The following is a 19,065-nucleotide window of genomic DNA, read 5'->3' as shown; positions in this document are numbered from 1 at the left end:
CATTCGATCGTACTCATGACATTCGTAAAAAAACCCCCATCGTACTCCCCCCCCTGTGCCATTCGATCGTACTCATGACATTCGATACTACTCATGACATTCGTTCGTACTCCTATGTCATTGGATCGTACCCCTGTGCCATTCGATCGTACTCCTGTGCCATTCGATCGTACTCATGACATTCGATCGTACTCATGACATTCGTTCGTACTCCTATGTCATTGGATCGTACCCCTATGCCATTCGATCGTACTCCTGTGCCATTTGATCGTAACTTTGTCAGCGGTTAGCGAGATAAATCAAGCCTCGACTTCATGTTCATGTGACGACACATGACTTACTATTACATGACGTATGGCTTGGAATTCGAGCTGAAATTAAAAATGGCGCTCCAAGAAGGTCAACATCAATTTTGACCATCCGCTCTTCATTGTGGCTTCCCAGTATTTGCTTTATGTTTTTCTATGGTTCGAAACCATTATCAAGTGATTTCAATGCTTTATTTGTTTGCGTGTAACAGAATTGCCGAAATTATATAGCGTGCAAGCGCTTACCTGAAATCGTCGGCCGCGGTCGCGGTTGTCTGTGTGTTCTGTGTGTTGCTAGTGCTCGACGGTAGATCGCTCGACGACGATTCCAGCTCGTTTAGCACTGTTTTCAAAAGAGATGTTGTCCTTTCTAGAAGGTAGGCTTTTGTACATTGTGCTAGCATTTTTTCGAGCATTTTAGTGAAGCAAAAGCATTGAGCACTATTCGAGCATTTTAGTGGCATTTTTTCGGAAAATTGATTTTTTTTCCCGAGAAAAAAAAAAGAAATTAATTTTTTTAAAGAAAATGAAGACTAAAACTCAAAATTCAACTACAAATAACTTTCTAGAGATAGTCAACTACTTTCTGTACTAAGCCTTGTAGATGATTTCGAGGATTATGTTACTTGCAACACTTGTACATTTTTGCAAGTGTTAACAGTCAACACCTTCGTTAAAAACTTTGGGATTAATTTAGAAAAACCGTTTGCATAATGAGCATTATCCGAGCATTTTAGCGACTTTTTTGGGGGAGACCGAGCATTTTAGTGGGGAAAATGGAGCATTAAAGTGGAGCATTTTAGTGGGGAAACAAAAGCATAATGTACAAAAGCCTACTAGAAGGCCATTATTATCCCTTGACGAATTTGGAGTGTCTTGAGACATAATTAGATGATAATTAGATGACTCCACTAGAACCTGTGTCTGTACGTCATGTAATAGTAAGTCATGTGTCGCCACATGAACATGAAATCGAGGCTTGAATTCTCTCGCATAACCGCTGACAAAGTTACGATCTAATGGCATGTTGCTTCCTCGGTGGTACAGTTAAATGTAATGTACGATCGAATGGCATAGGAGTACGATCCAATGACATAGGAGTACGAATTAATGTCATGAGTACGATGGAATGGCATAGGAGTATGATCGAATAGCATAGGGGTACGATCCAATGACATACTAGGGGTACGAACTAATGTCATGAGTACGATCGAATGGCATAGGGGTACGATCCAATAGCATAGGAGTACGATCCAATGACATAGGGGTACGAACGAATGACGAAGGTATGATCCAATGGAATAACTCCTACGATATAATTGAATGGAGGTCACGATCTAATTGCATTTTTGTCCAGAATGCCCCTCCATACAAAACCACCATGTTTACGATCAATTCTAATACCTTGAAAACCATTCCTTGAAAATATTTTCGGTCCAAAAGCCTTGGCAGTTAATTTGCAAAATTGCTAATGTTTTAAATATCCAGGACTTGGAGTGATTTCTTTTAAATGAGAGAAATTTTCATTCACCAAATGCCGCCATGTTCACTGGCCTGGGTGGCAAACGTGGCATGGCTTAGTAGCCAAACCTTGAGATGCCATATTCACCGCCTAGCGCGGTGAATAATGCGACATAGTCCGAGCTTCTCGACCAATCAGAATTGAATTCACCTCTGCAAATTATACTAATGATATTTAGAAAGTGTACCGTTGCGTTTCTTAAAACAGAAGAGTTGCTTTTATCATCTTGTCTAATTAGTCTTACCTAACCATATATTATACACTTGGTATGTAAACCTTTTTGTGAGGTCGTGAAGGTACTTTTCAACATTGTAAAAAAAAAGTTACATTTAACAATTACACTACTCGCCCTCGTTTTCTTTGAGCGAGTAAACAACAAAGCGCAGCCGAGTTGACCATCGCTAATAGAAAACGAGGGCGAGTAGTGTAATTGTATTTTAATAGTAGTTACTTATAACTCTAAAGGATTGCAGTTCAGAACCTACAATTTTATGTACTTTTAAGCCAAAAATCAAGAATAAGTCTCCCTTCTATCAGCGATTAAAGGTAGTTCACCACTAAATTTTCTCCGATCCTGATTGGTTTAGATTGTTCACGTGACGCGATATGGTTCATAAGCGGGGAGACACTACCACCCCATAGTGCCCACGCAAAGAAAATACCCGGATAAGTAGACTCTTCCGTGAAATGTTTTTTTTAAAAAAAAACAAGCAGGCCTACAAACGAAAAAGTAATTGATATGCATCATATATATTTTTTTCACATTTTAGGCTTTCAAGTTTTTCACCCTAAAAAGTTAAAAACGTTTTTCAAGAAGTTCGTTTTCGAATGGGCTTTCGGAAGAAAAGTTAGTGGTGAACAAAAAAGACGAAGGTCTAATCGTGATTTTGTCTCGGAACTATCGGTCTGATAGTTGCCCCTTGAAAAATTGATGTTCTTAAAATATTAAAATTTAGCCATCGAAAATTCGCCTCTCGGGCTAATATTTGTCAGTATGAACATCAGACTTTTAGCGGGTCAGCTATCAGCGGACAGTTCATTGACAGAAACACTCTGTTTAAAAAGAAACAATGGGAGATCTAGAAAGCCCCCGCCCGCTACTCGCCGCTCGATCTCGCTCGTTCTTCGTGTTCGTTCCACGGATTTTAGAGGAAGGGGGAGACTGCTCGCACTCTAGAACAGCTGAGGTCATTGACCGTGATGACAAATTACGTTCCTTGAGCTTTCTATTTACGAAATTGTAGCCAAGCATCAATGAAGGCATCAAACTCTTTATAAATGAACTAGATCTTTTCAGTGATTACGCAATTTCCCTTTATTACGTAATATCATAACTTGTCTGGTTATACCTTGCTATATATAAGCTGCCTCTGACTTGAAAAATTTAGTATTACACGATTATGACTCTGAAATAGAGCACAAATATTGTATATTTCAATTTCGTCTCATCATGTAATAAAACAAAAATTGGTTTAATTTTACAATGATAACGTTTCTCGGTCTCGTATTCTTTATGTTTCGGCTCAAAACTAGTACTGTGAGACGGCTCAGTGGATCTATGCTAAAGCAGATTAATTTCAAAGCGTCTATATATATATATTTCTTCCTTTTTTTCTCCAGTTTTTCAACTCAAACCTTTTCATTCCCAATTTCTCAAGTTCAGTTGCCGGTGCTGCATCAAGGCAGCATTTCAAGATTTTCCTCATATTCTCGTAACCAGGCAACTGGGCAATGGATTGACATTGTTAATAGGAGAAAGATGATTTTTATTTTTGAAGCCACCTGCCAGTGAGAGACTACTCTATAGGTTTTTATAATTTAAACGGGACTGTTAACAGAATATAGCTACAGCCGGTAAACTTTAAATGAAAGTTTAGGTTTTGTCTAGCTTGATAAACACAGTTCAAGACTTCGTGGTAACTTTTCGTGTTTATATATTTTTTTAATAATTTTTTCCTTTATTTTTAAGTTTCTCCGTTCACAGAAGAAAAGCGGAAAAAATCGGTTTCATATGATTCAAACAAACGACGGTGTTGTTTTAAGTGTTTGGTGTTAGGTTGAGGTGGCTCTAAACCCTATTAACATAATTTTTTAAAAATTTGCAAGTTGCTCACAAATACTTAATTCTAAAACTCTTCAGTAAAACGGTAACGTATTATTTTCTTGCACCAAAGCATATGTTGTTTGACTCTTTTCCCCCCTCGGGTGCTCCCCCTCTTGTTGCGTCTCGTCCGGCCGCCCCCCCCCCCCTTCCGTTTCTGCCCCGCCCCCCCTCCTCCCCCCTCCCGCTCTGGGTCGCCCCCCGGCCCCGCCGGCCCCCCCTCCACCCCCGCCGCCCGCTCTCGTCGCCCGCGCCCCTCGGGGCGCTCGTCGGGGCCCCGGGCCCGGCGTCCCCCCCCTCCCACCAAACACTGTGCAGATGTCGGTTTCCCTTAGCTGTGAAATGAACTGGAAGCCAGCCATTCTTCGTGAATAGGCTAATTTTAATACATTCAAATTCTAACTGGGTTCCGAGTCTAAGGGAAAATGAAACAAAATAAATTGTTTATTCATTTCTTAATCTCGAGCCAAAATCAGTAAAGTTTTTCTTTATCAAAGAAGGTCTAAAAGATATGACTTGCCTTTATAGTGTACCATTAAATTACAAACATAATCTAATGGGCAAAATATCCAAAGGCAGCAAATTACTGTATGTTGTTCAACATATTTTTTATTTCCCATTTATTGTTCTAATTTACATCTCAAGATCTTCATTTTAAAGAGGGCAATGACGTACAGTACTTCGAGCAGGAAATAACTCATTAAAAAAGCAAAAACCGAGACTTTACAGCTTCATAAACAGTCCTGAAAGCGAGCGACACGCTTGTCGCTGCGATTTCGATTTAAGAATGGTTTTCCCGCAGGTCATTGCAGCATTCCATGCTCTTGTCGAGGCCATCGGTCTTCCTGCAAACTTGTTGGTAATAGTGACGATTGCTCTGGAAAGAAGATTTCACGTCATGCGATATATTTTACTCGCCAGCCTCGCAGCGTCAGATTTTCTCCTTTTAGTTCTCGGAAACTCATTCCGCATCGCAAGCATTGCACAAGAAAGATGGCTGTACGGCCAAACAATGTGTTATCTCAATCCATTCTTTGTGAGATACTTCTACTTTAACACAGTTCTTCATCTGATAGCCGTGTCTTACGAGCGATACAGCGCCATCGTCAAATCCCCTATGACGTACGATGGTACGATTACCAAGAGCAGAGTGGTGTTAATGATTTGCATCTGGGTAGCACCGATCCCGTTGTCCATCGGTCCGTTCGTTGGAATGGGACAGTTTGTCTACAATCCAGAAGTGTTCTCTTGCGAACAGGGGTGGGCAGTACACAGTGATTTTGTTGCAAGGAATACAGCGTTCTTGGCCATTCTCACCCTTGTAGTGCCTCTTCTGATAACCGTGTTCCTGAACTGGTCGGTCTTTAAGGCAGCACAAGCTCTGCAGCAAAACGTAATTCAAGTGGGGGAGCTAGCCGGTTCTAATATGTCTGTCAACCAGTTGCAAGAGATGTCAAGGAGAAGGAGCGAACGGAAGGCAGCTGTCGATGTTTGCATTATTATCGTGGCGTTTATGGTGTGCTTTCTTCCCTCCTGGACAGTGGGCATCTGCCGCCAGTTTCTCAAGAGCAGCGAAGTCCCAGCTGAGTTTACACTCGTTACCCCACTAATTTTTTTCTTCAGTACCTTGTGCAACCCGATCATCTATTCCATCCGTAAAAGAGACTTTCGAGCCGCGGTAAAGAATGTGTTTAGGCGGATGGGAGTCTGTGGAAGCCTTAAACGACACCATCAACAACGAGATTGGTATGAACAACTTCACATATAAGAGCCAACCTCGGCACAGGAGCCTCCACTGCAAGACCAACAGCACCACAGGTAACGTCCAGGATTAAAAGAAACAATTTTATGGGAGCACAGGACGAACTGAATGGAATTTCAAGGGAAGTCGCCCTTCTCCGATTCAAGAGATCACTGAATGACTGAATCCAGCTAAAACGAATCAGCACAAAAAGGTCCCACCACACAGGTATGCACGGGTGACTGTTACAATGTAAAAAAAATCAAGGAAGAAATTGTCTGTTTCAATGTAAGCGCTTCAGTAAAATATAGGGTTATAGATCGATAATGTAATGTTCAGGAAAAGCCCTGAGAGTCGGTTTCCTACAACTTATGACTTAGCAGTTAAATTACTGATAACCAAAGACTTTTAGAATTAAGCTCTTACCATCGATGCGAAAAATAGTAAAACTCAAAATTATTTTTACTTAAATTTCTAAAATTCTCATGGCAACATTAGAAACGCGTGTGTTTTGCGCGCCGAAACATTACCTTATTTTACTGGTTTTGTTTACCGTATTTATTCGATTAAACGCCGCGGCGTTTATTAAATTTTTCATGATTCGAGTGCGGCGTTTATTCGGGGCGGCGTTTTTACGAGGGCGGTCCCCAATAGTATGGTAATTGAACATTTGAATTAAAAAAAAAATGTCTTAGTGCTTGTCTGAAAAGTCATTTTCTAATATCTTAAAACATTGTTACAATCAATGAAAATATCTTTGCATGAGGCTTGCTCAAACCTGATTATTACTGGATTTACTTTTTGACTCTATTATTGAATAAGCGCAGGAGCTCATGATGCGGCGTTTATTAATATTTCTGCCCTAATGTGCGGCCTGTTTTATTCGAGGGAGGCGTTTGATCAAATAAAACACGATATTTGTAGTTTTCACCACGTGTTGTTTTAATTAGCTGATGTAATAATCAATCAACCGTGATAAGTATAAATGTCAAAACTGCGTTACTGTGATTTAATTTATCCGGAGAATAAAATAAACTAGAAGTTTAGTTAAGTGATAAATGGAAAAAACGAATCAATTAAGCTGAAAAATTGCAGTCATGGATAGGCATAACAAAGTTTTTTAACTGGTCTGAAACTGACTGAAATGCTGAACGTTATTACAATAAAAAAAAACTAAAATAGCCGTTCTTGCGGGAGAGTTCCATTTATGGAGCCTGTCCAACTTAATCATTTCTCTGATCTTTCTTGGTCCTTGTTGCTAAATACCTTATCCAGCTTTACAATTCATTAATTTAATCTTTCCGTCCTTGATGAGACAAAAGTATTCGCTTTGCAGTTCGTAAGCGCTTTGACTTTCTCTATGAGAATATATTTGAACATAACCAAGTTAAACTTGCTATCGAGTTCTTCTCTATGAAGTTTAAAAGGATGAATGAAACAGTACTCGTCATTCGATAAGTAAAGATACCAGAAAAACCTGCCGTCTCTAGTCCCAGGGTCGTTTTTCCCGCCCGGGATGTAGGACCCGGGAAGGAGGCCAATGTTCTCGTTTCCTTCCAAAAAGCGATTAATAGTCGGTACAGCAATTTCCAAGAAAACTTTTTGTTTATAAAACGTTTCTGAAAGTGTTGCAAATAATTTGGCGTGCTTCCGGGGAATGTACAAAACGTCTGCTCGACCACCAAAGCACCGTAATGCGGTCCCGTTACTGTTTTTCAAAAGAGTATTTGAAAGAAATGTTCCGTTGAAATTTTCCGCCTCAATACTACGTACATCTTCACAAGCTCTTTCGCAACTTTTCAATCCGTACGGAGTGTTCAACCAGTACCAATCCGTGCTCGCAGGCTCGTTAACCGGATACGAAATAATCGAATCAGATTCCCAAATCTTTTCCCTGTCAAAATCTGGGAAATTCCAATATTTCAGTATGACGTCATCGTTGATGTAAAAATATCCCTTGTATCCCGGATGCTGTCGTATTGCTCTGCCAAGGCACTCGTATCCTAGGAAACCTTTGATTATATCGACCGTGAGAAGCCCTGGGCGCGAGGTATTGTCAGGTGGACCGCAGAATAAGAGATTAGGGAAGGCAGGTTTATACAAAGCAACCAGATGAGGTATACTGTCATAGAATGGATAATTGTAGACAATAACAAGTAAGATGTCTTTGAAGGCGTCCTTTAAACAAGGCTTGGAAGCTGTCTTGTCAAGTTCACGACTTTCATTTGTAAACTTGTTCACACTAAGATTTCTTGAAAAAGTGAAGCCTTGAAATAAAAAGAACATAATTAATGACTGGACATGAGCAATAAAATGTTTTTAATGCTGATGTATTTACTTCTATATCCGCGCGATAGGGTATGTTCCTTTAGGTTCTCAGTCTTTTCAACTCTTGACCGTTCGGATCCTTTCAATTTCCTTAAATTGACTAGCTAAAATTATAGTGCGTAAACGTCCAACTGAAAAAATATTAATTTATAGCTGAATTGCGGCACACACCAAACCTAAATTCAAAGGAGAATCCTTAACCTACCCTCACCTGCCCTGTCCTTCCCTATCCTACCCTACAAATGAACGTATAAAGGTTGGCATTTTTTTACTTTGAGGGCATGAAAAAATATTTTGTATATATAATAAAGGGATAAGTGACAACAAAAGGTTAAATCACTTTAACTTTACTGTATATGAAAAGGCATAAAGACTTGCCTAATTGAGACTTAAAAGCTTACCATGCAATACGTGTCTCTCGCCTTCCAAATCTTGCTTCAGGATCGCAGTTCCCCACGGTTTATCCACTAATTAAAATAAATAAACAGTTTAATATCTCAACAGTAGACATCCTAGAAAAGAATCAACTGGCCTCGGGTTACAAGTACCCGTTGCATAAACTGTCTACAGCCTCTCTATTTTTTAACGCAAAAGAACGCAAGAGAAATAGCGAACGAAGCAAACGGTCTCCCGGCTTCGCCCCTATCTCGCGCGCGTTAACCACAACAAAACCGCCAGCTACGCAGGCTGAGCAAATGGAAGCGCGAAGCATGTGGGGGTAGGGGTGGGGGTGGGGCTGAGGCATTACCACTTTCCACCCTTTTATTTCAACAGAACTGAAGCTCTTACCTGAATAGAAGATCAAGATAAATACAGCAATTATGCATACAAAATATAAATGGTATCTGTGTGGAGTATTCTTCTGTAGACAAGGCAAACATTTGACAAATTCAGTACGTAACTCACAACATTCATTCTTCTCACTAACTGAAGAATGTATACCGAAATGCCGATTATAAAAATCATCAAGACATTCTCAATAGTTTGTAGGACCTTCTATGACGGCATCCAGAGGGACGGTATTTTTAAATTGTATGAAGCTTCAGTGGGGTAATCCTCGGGGTTTGGAGGGGGATCTGCTATGCGAGCTATTCAGTTATTGGTTGCTTCAAAGGGTATGTCTGATTTTGGTACGGAACTTGGGGGCCGGTTGCTCGGGTTAAAATTTCCAGCCCCGTTTGTAAAACCGAGCGGGAAATTTCATTCCGGGCTAAAACACTCTCAATGTAACCGTAACGTCTTTTTGATTAGCTCGCTGGACGATGCAGGGGCCAGGGTTCGATCCCAGGCCAAACCCTATGTGTTGTATTTTTTGGCAAGACACTTGACTCTAATAGTGCCACTCTTTACCTAGGTGTATAAATGGGTTCCGGTAAACTAACGCTGGGGGATAACCCTACGATGGACTGGCATCCTATTGAGAGGGAATTGGAAGTAGAAATATTCCTAGTCGCTTAATGCTGCATAACCTCCGCCGGTATAGGCTACTAGTCTCAACGCAGTCTTTTTTTTTTCTTTTTATATAAAACACAAAGAGAGAAAAAGAAAGGAAAGTCAGTTTTTTACTGCAATTATCAAAGTGTAAATTCTCTTTGCTCGCGCGACATTAATACATCTACAGGTAGCGTTGGTACAGTATTTCTGTGGTTGTGGTACTTATTTACTCACCTTAATTCTAGTCGCTATTTTTCTCCGTGTTGCTGACCCAAACGCATCACGAAAATTCATAACAGCGTCTGTTAACAAGTAGCTACTGAGAAAAAAAAGTGGTTTTAGTCACCGTTGGAAACTAAATTCCAAGACACTGAGCGGAGAACACCCGTACAAAAATGATGAGCATGCTGGTTAAAAACTCGTACTCGCCAATGTGGACTCTTTGTAGACTATTTTGAAGAGTGACAAGACGGGTTTTGACCGAAGAAGCTACAATTCGGGACCCTTCATCGTGTCATGTCTTTCTTTACAGGGGGTTAAGAGAATTGCACAATGGCTTCTCATCTCGAAAAGTTTTGTCACTTGACAATATTTCGTTAAGAAGCTTTATCTCGAATTGTTGCTACTGCATTTATTTGCGGTACCAAAACAAGGTTTTCTAACCCTGAAAAGAACGATGTGCAACACCCCCCCCCCCCTCCCCTCCGCAACCCGGCCCCACTCCAACATTATTATCTGAATCCCCCTGGGTCCGAAGCTGAACAAATATACAAAAAAATTAAAACCTCGTTAAGGCTGAGGGGTCTGTTGGCAAGTGGAATCCCGATTTCTCAGCGAGCCCTTGATTTCTCGATTTACTTCACTCAGTCGAACCAAGAAGTTTTTTTTTGTGTGTTTTAATCTTTGTAACTGATATTTTTACCGTGTATAAATAAAGTATATGTATGTATGTATGTATGTATGTATGTATGTATGTATGTATGTATGTATGTATGTATGTATGTTGTTGTATGTATGTATGTATGTATGTATGTATGTATGTATGTATGTATGTATGTATGTATGTATGTATGTATGTATGTATGTATGTATGTATGTATGTATGTATGTATGTATGTATGTATGTATGTATGTAAGAACCAAGAGAGGGCCGAATATAAAAAGTTAACTCTCCTTCTCACCCCCCGCACCCCCACCCCCCCCCCCCCCCAAAAAAAAAGTTTCGAACTCCCGATTTCTTAAATCAACTTGCATTCTTCTTGGAGGCTCGGACATGTTGGAGGCTCGAAAAATCGGGATTTCGCAAACTAGTATATTTTAGCCTTTATCCTCAAAGCCAAGTTAGTATTTTTACATTTCGAAAGTGACACTTTCAAGGTTGGCTGGTATAATTAACATTTAATTAAGGAAAACAAAGGCAGTTATTGTATATTACCTACATGGCCAACTGGTTCACAATACAAAGGAACATTCTGCTTAGCTCTGATTGGCTCACTAATTAGCGCGGGTCCGCAATTTGCCTGACGAACAGCCAAGATGAATTGAAACGCGCACGAATTCAACGCGCCAATTTTTCTTTTAAAAAATTCAATCTTTCACTGCTAATTGGAAACATTTTATCTTTCATGTCTGGCGGACAGTTCCGGTTTAACTTGCTCTATAACGTAGACTAAAAATTTTAAGCGCGTGTTCCACTTTCACGGTTGTTTGCCACAAGCGATTTATTAATTTATCGATAAAGTCGTGAAAAGACATTAAAAAACTTTACTGAGTTTGCCAGTCCCATCCTCATCGATCGGAGAATATTGATCTCATGGATCTCATGCAGTTTTTTAGCCAGTGTGTCGACCAACCCCACGGCGAAAGGAGATCTCCACCAATCCCCATAGGTCCCAATACGATGCTCGCGTTTGTTAAATAACATCTCTAGTAAAACACAATTGATCTTGAATTTCCTCCGGTCAAACCTTGCACTTTCAGTGCTCGTCAAAATTGACGGAATCACCAAAATAACCGAAACACTTAGCAAGGGCTATACATCTAGTGATTTGATAACCCTCATACAGACTCAACGCTCGTGTTGTATATTGGATTTAAAGATCGAGTTTCTCCTGCCGCTCGTGTTTATAAACCCGCTAGACAAAGCAATCAGCAAAACCTATACTTGGATCTATAATAACTATTAAAATTGTATAGCTCAATGGAACAACAATCCAAAATATACAAATTAAAATAAGTGTATAACACAAAACATATCTGACCTCTCACATGCCTGATAACAGATCCCCGCAGAAACGTCCTGGATCAAAAGTCAGTGCGGTGGTTCTTTCGTAGTGATTAAATTCAAACTTCCTTCAAAAGGTAATTTCCGAGCGTGTCGTTGGCTGATATTAAACGCGTGACACATCCTTTTTGCGTACACCACATGGAAACTGGTCACTGCAGGTACTCCAGGTACTGCGTTTATGAAAGTAAATGATTAAATGTGCGCTAAATTGTTAGCGATTTTATATTAACATCCAAAAGAACTAAACCAAGACAAACGAGAAAGAGAACTGACAAGAATGGAAACTTTTACATGTTTTCGGCGACTCTCGTGCGCTCTGGTCGACTCTCGTGCACTCTCGTCAACTCTCGAGTGTTCTCGGCGACTCTCGTGCGCTCTCGCCGACTCTCCTCGTGCACTTTCGGCTAGTCTCGTCACTCTCGTGTGCTCTGGACGACTCTTGTGCACTCGCGGAGACTCTCGTGCGTTCTGGTTGACTCTCTTGCGCTCTCGTGCGTTCTCATCGCATATGAACCTGCTCACATTGCTCATGAGAGCCGTCAAACCTTTTCTCTCGATCGTTTGCTCCACCCTCGTTGAGAATTGAAACTCACTTGGAATTTAAAAGAACCCATTCCTAAACAGAAATAGAAATCAATACAACTGACATGACAGCGACAGTTGTAGTGTATTAGTTCCCAGATCTTCGCATTCAGCGCGAGAAACGCCTGACTGTTGTAAACGAGTTGTGATAGCGGAATAAAAGTAAATATCATTTGGTTCAATTCGGTTCAACCCTCCTTTATTATCGACCAGTTCGGCCCACAGCAATAGTGATAGAGTTCCTTGAAAATAACGAGTCTGTGAACTGAACTGATAGGGTAAGAATTTTGGTGTCTAGTGTTGAATAGGATTGCACAATGCACGCAACAGGTCTTGTGTAGATCTGGGCCGGGTTGTTCAAAGCACGATTAAGCTAATCCAGGATTAGTGTGAAGTTTGATTTCAGTTTTTTAACTTCTCATTGAGGTTTTCTGTTTATATTTTCTGTCCCCATTTTTGACATCGACTAATCTCAAGCTCCACAAAACATAAGCAATAAAAACACTTTTATCCAAGAGAAATTGAACCCTCGATTAACTTTTAATCCTGGGTTAGAGTTAATCGGCTTTCGAACAACCCGGCCCTGTGGTGTAGAATAGGGATTTCAAAGTCTCAGCGTCACACCGCCACCAAAAACTTCATAGAGTACCTAATAGGGACGTGCGTGCCGCAATAGCGACTACTTGTTCCATATTTTTTGGTAAACATTTAAACACGGCCTCCAAGAAAAGCAGCTTCTATTGTTTTGAATTTTATTCTGTTAAGCTTGTAGTTAGGTTAGTAGGTAGGTAGGTAGACTAGGTAGGTAGTTGATCACCCAAGAACAACAGATCCAGAGTTTGCGTCATCTTCGAGGTTTGCTACGAAATAGTTTATGTAGCTTAATACTATTTGGAAAGTTTTCAAAAGTAATACGACTTTTTTAATTTTCACAAACATGTTTCGACGGTACATCCGTCATCGTCAGTGTGACGGTTATGAAAGTTTACAGTGATTTAAAACGTGCCTGTTACAAATCATACGTTACATTGCGTTGAAAAGCAATACGCTAGATAAGTTTTGAAGTTAACGGAATTAAAAAGAAGCGCGCGCGCGTGCAGCTATAGGGAAAGCGTCAAATTGATGTGTTTGACCTGTTGATTAAGGTCCGGCTTTTCCCACTTGATGTACATAGACTCCTTAAGCTTAACCTGGTACTTGGTAGGTGCAGAGTCTAAGATCTTGAAGCAGTCTAAGTTACAAGAGGAACGGCATGACTCTGAAGCCTGCAAATTCTTATAAACGTGAGAGGTTCTGTCCGATGACAAGTGCTCGTGCACGCGCATGGAGAAATGTCGGCTTGTTTCGCCAACTTAAGGGCCCACTGACGTATATATTTGGACCCGTTGCTAGGGACATTCACGGTTATATAGTTTTAGCAATTTTTCTTGTTTAGTTATGGTTGAATCTTTTACTCAGTCCATAACGTAAATATGACGTCATTGGGCCACGCCCATATCACGTGACCAATAAAGAAAAAGTCTAAAATTTTTGATGTTTTGCATGTATCAGAAAAATTCTGGTGTCATGATCTTTATTTGTTTTTGTATCTTGGTAGTATGGGTTTCTCATATGGAAAATAATTTTTTTTATAGAGATTTAAAATATTGATTTGTCATAAAATTTTTATTAAAAATGATAAGCAAATGAATACTTAGTTATGTCCAACCAGGTCGGAAAAATATAACGTCGAAAAAAGTGGATCAAATTAAAGACCGCCAAGTATTTAGACTTTTTCTGCAAACCGGAAATCATTTTGTTAACGCATGCGTAATTCATCTGACAAGAGAACAGTGCGCGCGCTAGTTGTACGCGTACGCTTTTGAGATTATTTGCATGTGTAAAAAAACTGTTTTTCCTGGTTCAATTTAATCTGACTGATTCTCAGATGTGAAGTAAACTATTAGTCAGGAAGTTTTTCGGTAGTTCTTATTGTTTCATCTTATTTGGCGAGTTTGAAGAAGTGCTCGAAAGGAAATTTTTTTGCACATCTGGCGCGTACAGATAGCGTGAGTAACCTGTACACGCAATACAGCGCGCGCTCTTTTAGCACCTTAGCAACGCGCGAAAATCCGTCAGTGGGCCCTTAACAAGCATTACAGCTTGCACAAGAAAATTTGTACACGATGCGCGTACGGAGCCTGTATTTGGAAAGTCCAATACAGCAAGGCTGATACTACGTAAAAAGTAGACTTTGCGAGACACCAACACGACCAGAACTAAGGGACGGACGATTATTTTTTTGGAGGGGGGGGGGGGGGGATGAAAAATATTGAAAAAAATTGTTTGCAGGGCCTGGAAAGACAAAATAAATTGTTTGCAAACACGATATGTATAACAAAAAATAGTAAGAATTTCGAAAAAAAAAATGTTTGCAGAGGTGCATAAACTAAAATAAAAATTTCGAGAGGAAAATTTTTCATCCCCCCCCCCCCCTCCAAGAAAACAATGGTCCGTCCCTAATAAGGTAAGGTTGCAACCGTGGACAGTTGTTTCGTCCTTATTGGGACTCATCAGCGTGGTGTAGCAAATCTAAATGATGCGTTAGCTTGAAAGCCGACGGAAATAAATTGCACAATAACCCGTACACTGTATCAAGTTTGAACTCACTTGGATCTCTTGAAGATCCTACGTTAGCAGCATTATCGTATGCGATCCCTTGCTGTTTTAAGTTTCACTTCATAAAAACCCTAAAAAAAACACCCTACGTTTTTTGTCTACCTAAATACAAAGGCGTTGGCTTACAGTTCGTTAGCGCTTTCACTTTCTCCATCAGAATGAACTTTAGCATAACCAAGTTAAACTTGCTATCCAGTTCTTGCTGATGAAGTTTAAATGGATGAATGAACCATAACTTGTTTTTCGGGAAATAAACAAACCAGAAAAACCTGCTGTCCGTCACACGAGGGTCGCCTCGCCTAAAATCCCCAGAGATGTAATAACCAGGAAGGCATCCAATATTCTCGTTTCTGTCCAGAAAGCGAATCATAGTTGGTATGGCAATTTCTAGGAAAACTTTACGCTCATAAAACGTTTCTGAAAGAATTGAAAACGCTTTGGCGTGCTTTTGCGGAATGTACAAAATGTCGGAGCGACCGTTGAAGCATCGCAGTGTCCCGTTACTGTTCTTGAAAAGAGTATTTAAATGATATTTTACGTTGAGTTTCTTCGGCCCGGAATTCATGTTCGCGACGTCTTCGCAGGCTCTTCGGCAGTTATTCAAACCGTACGGAGATACCCACCAGTGCCAATTAGTGCTCGCGGGCTCATAAACTGGAGTAGAACCAAACGAAAACGACGATTCCCAGATCTTTTCACGATTAAAATCCGGGAAATTCCAATAATTCAGTATGACATCATCGCTGATGTAAAAATATCCCTTATATCCCGGATATTCTCGTATTGCTTTGCCAAGACACTCGTATCCCAGAACGCCATTGTAAATATCAACTGTAAGAATGCCTCGACGCGTTGAATTGTGGGGCGGACCACAGAATATCAGATGTGGAAAAGCAGGTTTATACAGAGCAACCAGGAGAGGAATACTGTCATAGAATGGATAGTTGTAGACAATAACAAGTAAGATGCCTTTGAACGCGTTCTTTAAACAAGGGCTGGTATTGTCCTTGTTAATCTGACGGCTTTCATTTAGAGTAACCGTGTTTATGGCGCGGTGATCTCGAGGTTTCTCTACACTAAGATTCCTCGTACAGCTGTAGCCTTGAATACAAAAAGAAAGAGAAAAATTATACAACAAACTTCGCTCCCAGGGTCTTAACGGGTTGTATCCACCATCTTGGATTATAACATGGCTAGAAAAGCCGCGCAATCAAATTCAGTATACGTTAGCGTGCACAGAATCAAATAGTGCACGCTTATAGCGTGAGTAAATCGCTTCGCCAGAGTCATTTTTCTCTCACGTGAGTTTTTGGCGCGGGTTTAAATCTACATTTCCATCGGCAATGTTATAAAATAATTAGTTCATGCTTTTAGCTGTGCACTGTCAAGTTATGGTGCACTTGGGAAGTTTGGAGAGCACTCAAGAAGCTAGAGTTATTCTTACCCTTCTTGAGTGCTCTCCAAATTTCCGGCCCCCGAGCACACGAGCACACGAGACACGAGCACACGAGCACACGAGCACACGAGATGGAGGTTTGGGAAATAAAATTTTATTCAATGGGCGCAGTGCTGGGGAATTATTATCTTAATATCATAGGTGACAAATTACTCCTTTATTTTGGCGCGAAATTTTAACGTTAATAAGGAATCTCTAAAGGGTTTTCTTCAAAGACTAAAAAACCTCGCGAACTTGAGCAAAATGTATGCCTTCAACTTTTCAAAGCTCAGAGTTTGCAGAGTTTGCAATGCAATATACCAGTCAAAAACCGACGATTGCAAGCGTAATTTGTCACCTATGATATTAAAATGTAATCAAATGGTATACTCGTGAAATTAGGAAATAATTTCACTTGCATTTTGTCAAAATGCCAATAATTTATAAGCGTTTTGACAAAACGCGCGTGAAATTATTTCCTAATTTCACTCGTCGCCATTTGATTACCAATACGAATTGTATACTAGCATATTCATTATCACCATCATCAATTCCTTTCCTGTTGGGGAATAGGGCGGAAAATCAAAGCTGACCATCACACTATTACTTAACTAGCCTGAATTCCAGACTTCGGCTTCCTCTGGTCACTTGTCTTATAATTGCCGGCCCGAAAAGAGACGTCGTCTCTTCTTATGAGCAAGAGACCAGAGGAAGACGTCTGAAATTTAGGCTACCTATTAAACACAACTTGAGTAGTTCTCTCGTTACTGTGCGCAGGTATAAGATGTTTTTGACACCGCCAGAAAATCAAACAAACTCCAGTGTTGTAGACAGCTCCTAGCTCTTTCTAAGACACAAAGGATATCGTTTTGATGAATATTATACTGTTATTCGAGGAGAACAAGAGTCCTTACCTGAATAAATTGTTAATATAACCATGGTAACTGTGCATGCAAGACACAGAGAGAAGCGTCTCGACAGCGGCAGGGTTTGTGCTGACAAGCAGCATGCAACATTCTTCTGTAGACAAAGCAACACAACAGAGTTCAGTATCCAAAGATCCAAACCTGAATTCTCCTTACTAATAGCCATACATTTTCTCTTATATATGTTTTGAGAATTTGGTGCTAAATCAAGACAATTCTCCCACCCGGGGAGGAGGGGGAAGAAACTTCCTTTGTTACACGACTCAAAAGTGCGGCAAAGCGGTGCTGGGCAGTCGAGTGTGCACAGTAGCTATCGAATGGTTGCTAAAGGCACAGTAAATTAGTACCGCCACTATTCGCATTTTACACCCATGCATGCATTGATATATTAAAATCTTTCCGAGAAAAACAAAATCTTGGGTGACATCTTTCTTAGCAACGGCTTGATTGACACAGATTTTCACCGTTTCCCGGCACCGCTATGCCAAAAAGTGCCGTCTTTCTTTCTCCCCCCCCCCCCTCCCCCCAACCCCCACCTGCTCCCACCTTAGCGGATTACCCGTTTTTTCCTAGGGGAAGGGAGGGTGTGGAAAGGACCTCCCCCATACGAAAGAAGCAGGGTTGCTCGTATTTCCTTTATTCATGGATGTAAATTGTAGTTTCTGGTGTCACTTAGATGTTCAAGACGTTAACCGCAATGTTTTTTTCGAAGGTGTCTTTGAGGATTGCGCGAGAAAAAAAGAAAACCTATTTCATGCATTGGTGGTTTTCAGGATTAAGCAGGAAATCTTTAAAATTTCTTCAAAGAAAAAGGATTCGCGATCTTGAAAACTGTAGCAATTAAGTCACAATAGCTTTTGCTTGTCAGTCTGTTTTGTAATGGTATATTTAATTTCAATATTTTAGGAATCAAAAAAAACTTGAGCAATATCCAGATTGTTCTCCTTTAGGTGTTTAATTCAAATTATCCAACGAGGATCCCGTCCAGGTGACCCCGGGGAGTTCTTTAGTTGCGTAGCCTGCCTTCTTGCATGACAATATGTTCGTGGTACAGAGAAAATAGTTTTTGATCACTCTTGGAAATTTAACTGTTGAACGTAAACCAATTTGGAATTCGATTGTCTCTTTACAAATTACGGTAAAAAATAATATAAAAAAAAAAAAAAAAAAAAAAATAAAACAGGAAGAAAGAAAAAAAAAATAAAAAAAAAAAAAAAAAAAAAAAAAAAAAAAAAAAAAAAAAAAAAAAAAAGAAAAAAAACAATCTCCCCCCAAAAAAATAACCAATATCCCATAAAACCCGCAACCTCTCAACCGCCGTCAGAATAATAATTTCTGCCTAATTCATTCATTCAAACGTCAGAAATTACATTTATCGTGTAATTGGCAACAGGGCTAGATATATTCACAAGGCAGCTTTCGTATAGCTGAATTGAATATCAAAATAAATGAATTTATAACTGTTGGACGCAACTTGAAAGCAGCGCTGTTTAGCAACGCCAACGTTTATAGTTTTAGTCAAGTTTGATCAAAAGATTAAAAATTCCATAGTAAGAAGTTACATACTTCAATGTATTCGTGATTACTTTAACATACCTTTATGGCTTCCAGTTCGTCTTTGGATCTCTTGAAACTTAATTTCATCAAGCGTCTTGGCGGATTATTTTTCACGACCGGTTTGAAAACTAATGACCTGCTGTCGTTACCCACAAGGCTTCAGGTGGCAACACTCTTGATGCCCGC

At 40.0% G+C, this 19,065-nt stretch overlaps 3 protein-coding genes across 3 annotated transcripts; 1 reads left to right on the top strand and 2 right to left on the bottom strand.

Moving 5' to 3' along the window:
* Window positions 1–4,718: 4,718 nt before the first annotated feature.
* LOC144666746 (octopamine receptor beta-1R-like) lies at window positions 4,719–5,884 on the top strand. The gene has a single exon (XM_078528128.1). The coding sequence runs from the start codon at window positions 4,719–4,721 to the stop codon at window positions 5,697–5,699; it is 981 nt and encodes a 326-aa protein (XP_078384254.1). The 3' UTR covers window positions 5,700–5,884.
* A 923-nt stretch (window positions 5,885–6,807) lies between these two features.
* LOC144665911 (uncharacterized) lies at window positions 6,808–11,812 on the bottom strand. Its single transcript, XM_078527193.1, has 5 exons — window positions 11,696–11,812; window positions 9,669–9,750; window positions 8,790–8,862; window positions 8,402–8,467; window positions 6,808–7,939 (listed from the first exon to the last, which is right to left on the bottom strand). Exons 2-5 carry the CDS (start codon window positions 9,726–9,728, stop codon window positions 6,960–6,962), a joined length of 1,179 nt encoding a protein of 392 aa, XP_078383319.1. The 5' UTR covers window positions 9,729–9,750; window positions 11,696–11,812; the 3' UTR covers window positions 6,808–6,959.
* Window positions 11,813–14,433: 2,621 nt separating this feature from the next.
* Window positions 14,434–19,012, bottom strand: LOC144666898 (uncharacterized). The gene is made up of 3 exons (XM_078528335.1): window positions 18,919–19,012; window positions 17,311–17,416; window positions 14,434–16,062 (listed from the first exon to the last, which is right to left on the bottom strand). The coding sequence occupies exons 1-3, from the start codon at window positions 18,964–18,966 to the stop codon at window positions 15,047–15,049; spliced, it is 1,170 nt and encodes a 389-aa protein (XP_078384461.1). The 5' UTR covers window positions 18,967–19,012; the 3' UTR covers window positions 14,434–15,046.
* Between the last annotated feature and the right edge of the window lie 53 nt (window positions 19,013–19,065).

This window comes from Oculina patagonica, chromosome 9, assembly GCF_052425735.1.
Source record: "Oculina patagonica isolate OP01 chromosome 9, crgOcupat, whole genome shotgun sequence".
In the NCBI taxonomy this organism is placed as follows: domain Eukaryota; kingdom Metazoa; phylum Cnidaria; class Anthozoa; order Scleractinia; family Oculinidae; genus Oculina; species Oculina patagonica.
The sequence above is the reverse complement of the archived record's forward strand: the minus strand, read 5'-3'. Positions and strand labels throughout refer to the sequence as shown.

What these genes read in the sequence shown, in the direction of transcription:
- LOC144666746 (XM_078528128.1), top strand. Translation starts at nt 4,719, where the DNA reads ATGGTTTTCCCGCAGGTCATTGCAGCATTCCATGCTCTTGTCGAGGCC.
- LOC144665911 (XM_078527193.1), bottom strand. Translation starts at nt 9,728, where the DNA reads ATGAATTTTCGTGATGCGTTTGGGTCAGCAACACGGAGAAAAATAGCG. An exon ending in AAATAGCGACTAGAATTAAG is followed by an intron (nt 8,863 to 9,668) that starts GTGAGTAAATAA and finishes CCTTGTCTACAG; the next exon opens with AAGAATACTCCACACAGATA. An exon ending in TATCTTGATCTTCTATTCAG is followed by an intron (nt 8,468 to 8,789) that starts GTAAGAGCTTCA and finishes TATTTTAATTAG; the next exon opens with TGGATAAACCGTGGGGAACT.
- LOC144666898 (XM_078528335.1), bottom strand. Translation starts at nt 18,966, where the DNA reads ATGAAATTAAGTTTCAAGAGATCCAAAGACGAACTGGAAGCCATAAAG. An exon ending in ACGAACTGGAAGCCATAAAG is followed by an intron (nt 17,417 to 18,918) that starts GTATGTTAAAGT and finishes CTTTGTCTACAG; the next exon opens with AAGAATGTTGCATGCTGCTT. An exon ending in TATATTAACAATTTATTCAG is followed by an intron (nt 16,063 to 17,310) that starts GTAAGGACTCTT and finishes TTTGTATTCAAG; the next exon opens with GCTACAGCTGTACGAGGAAT.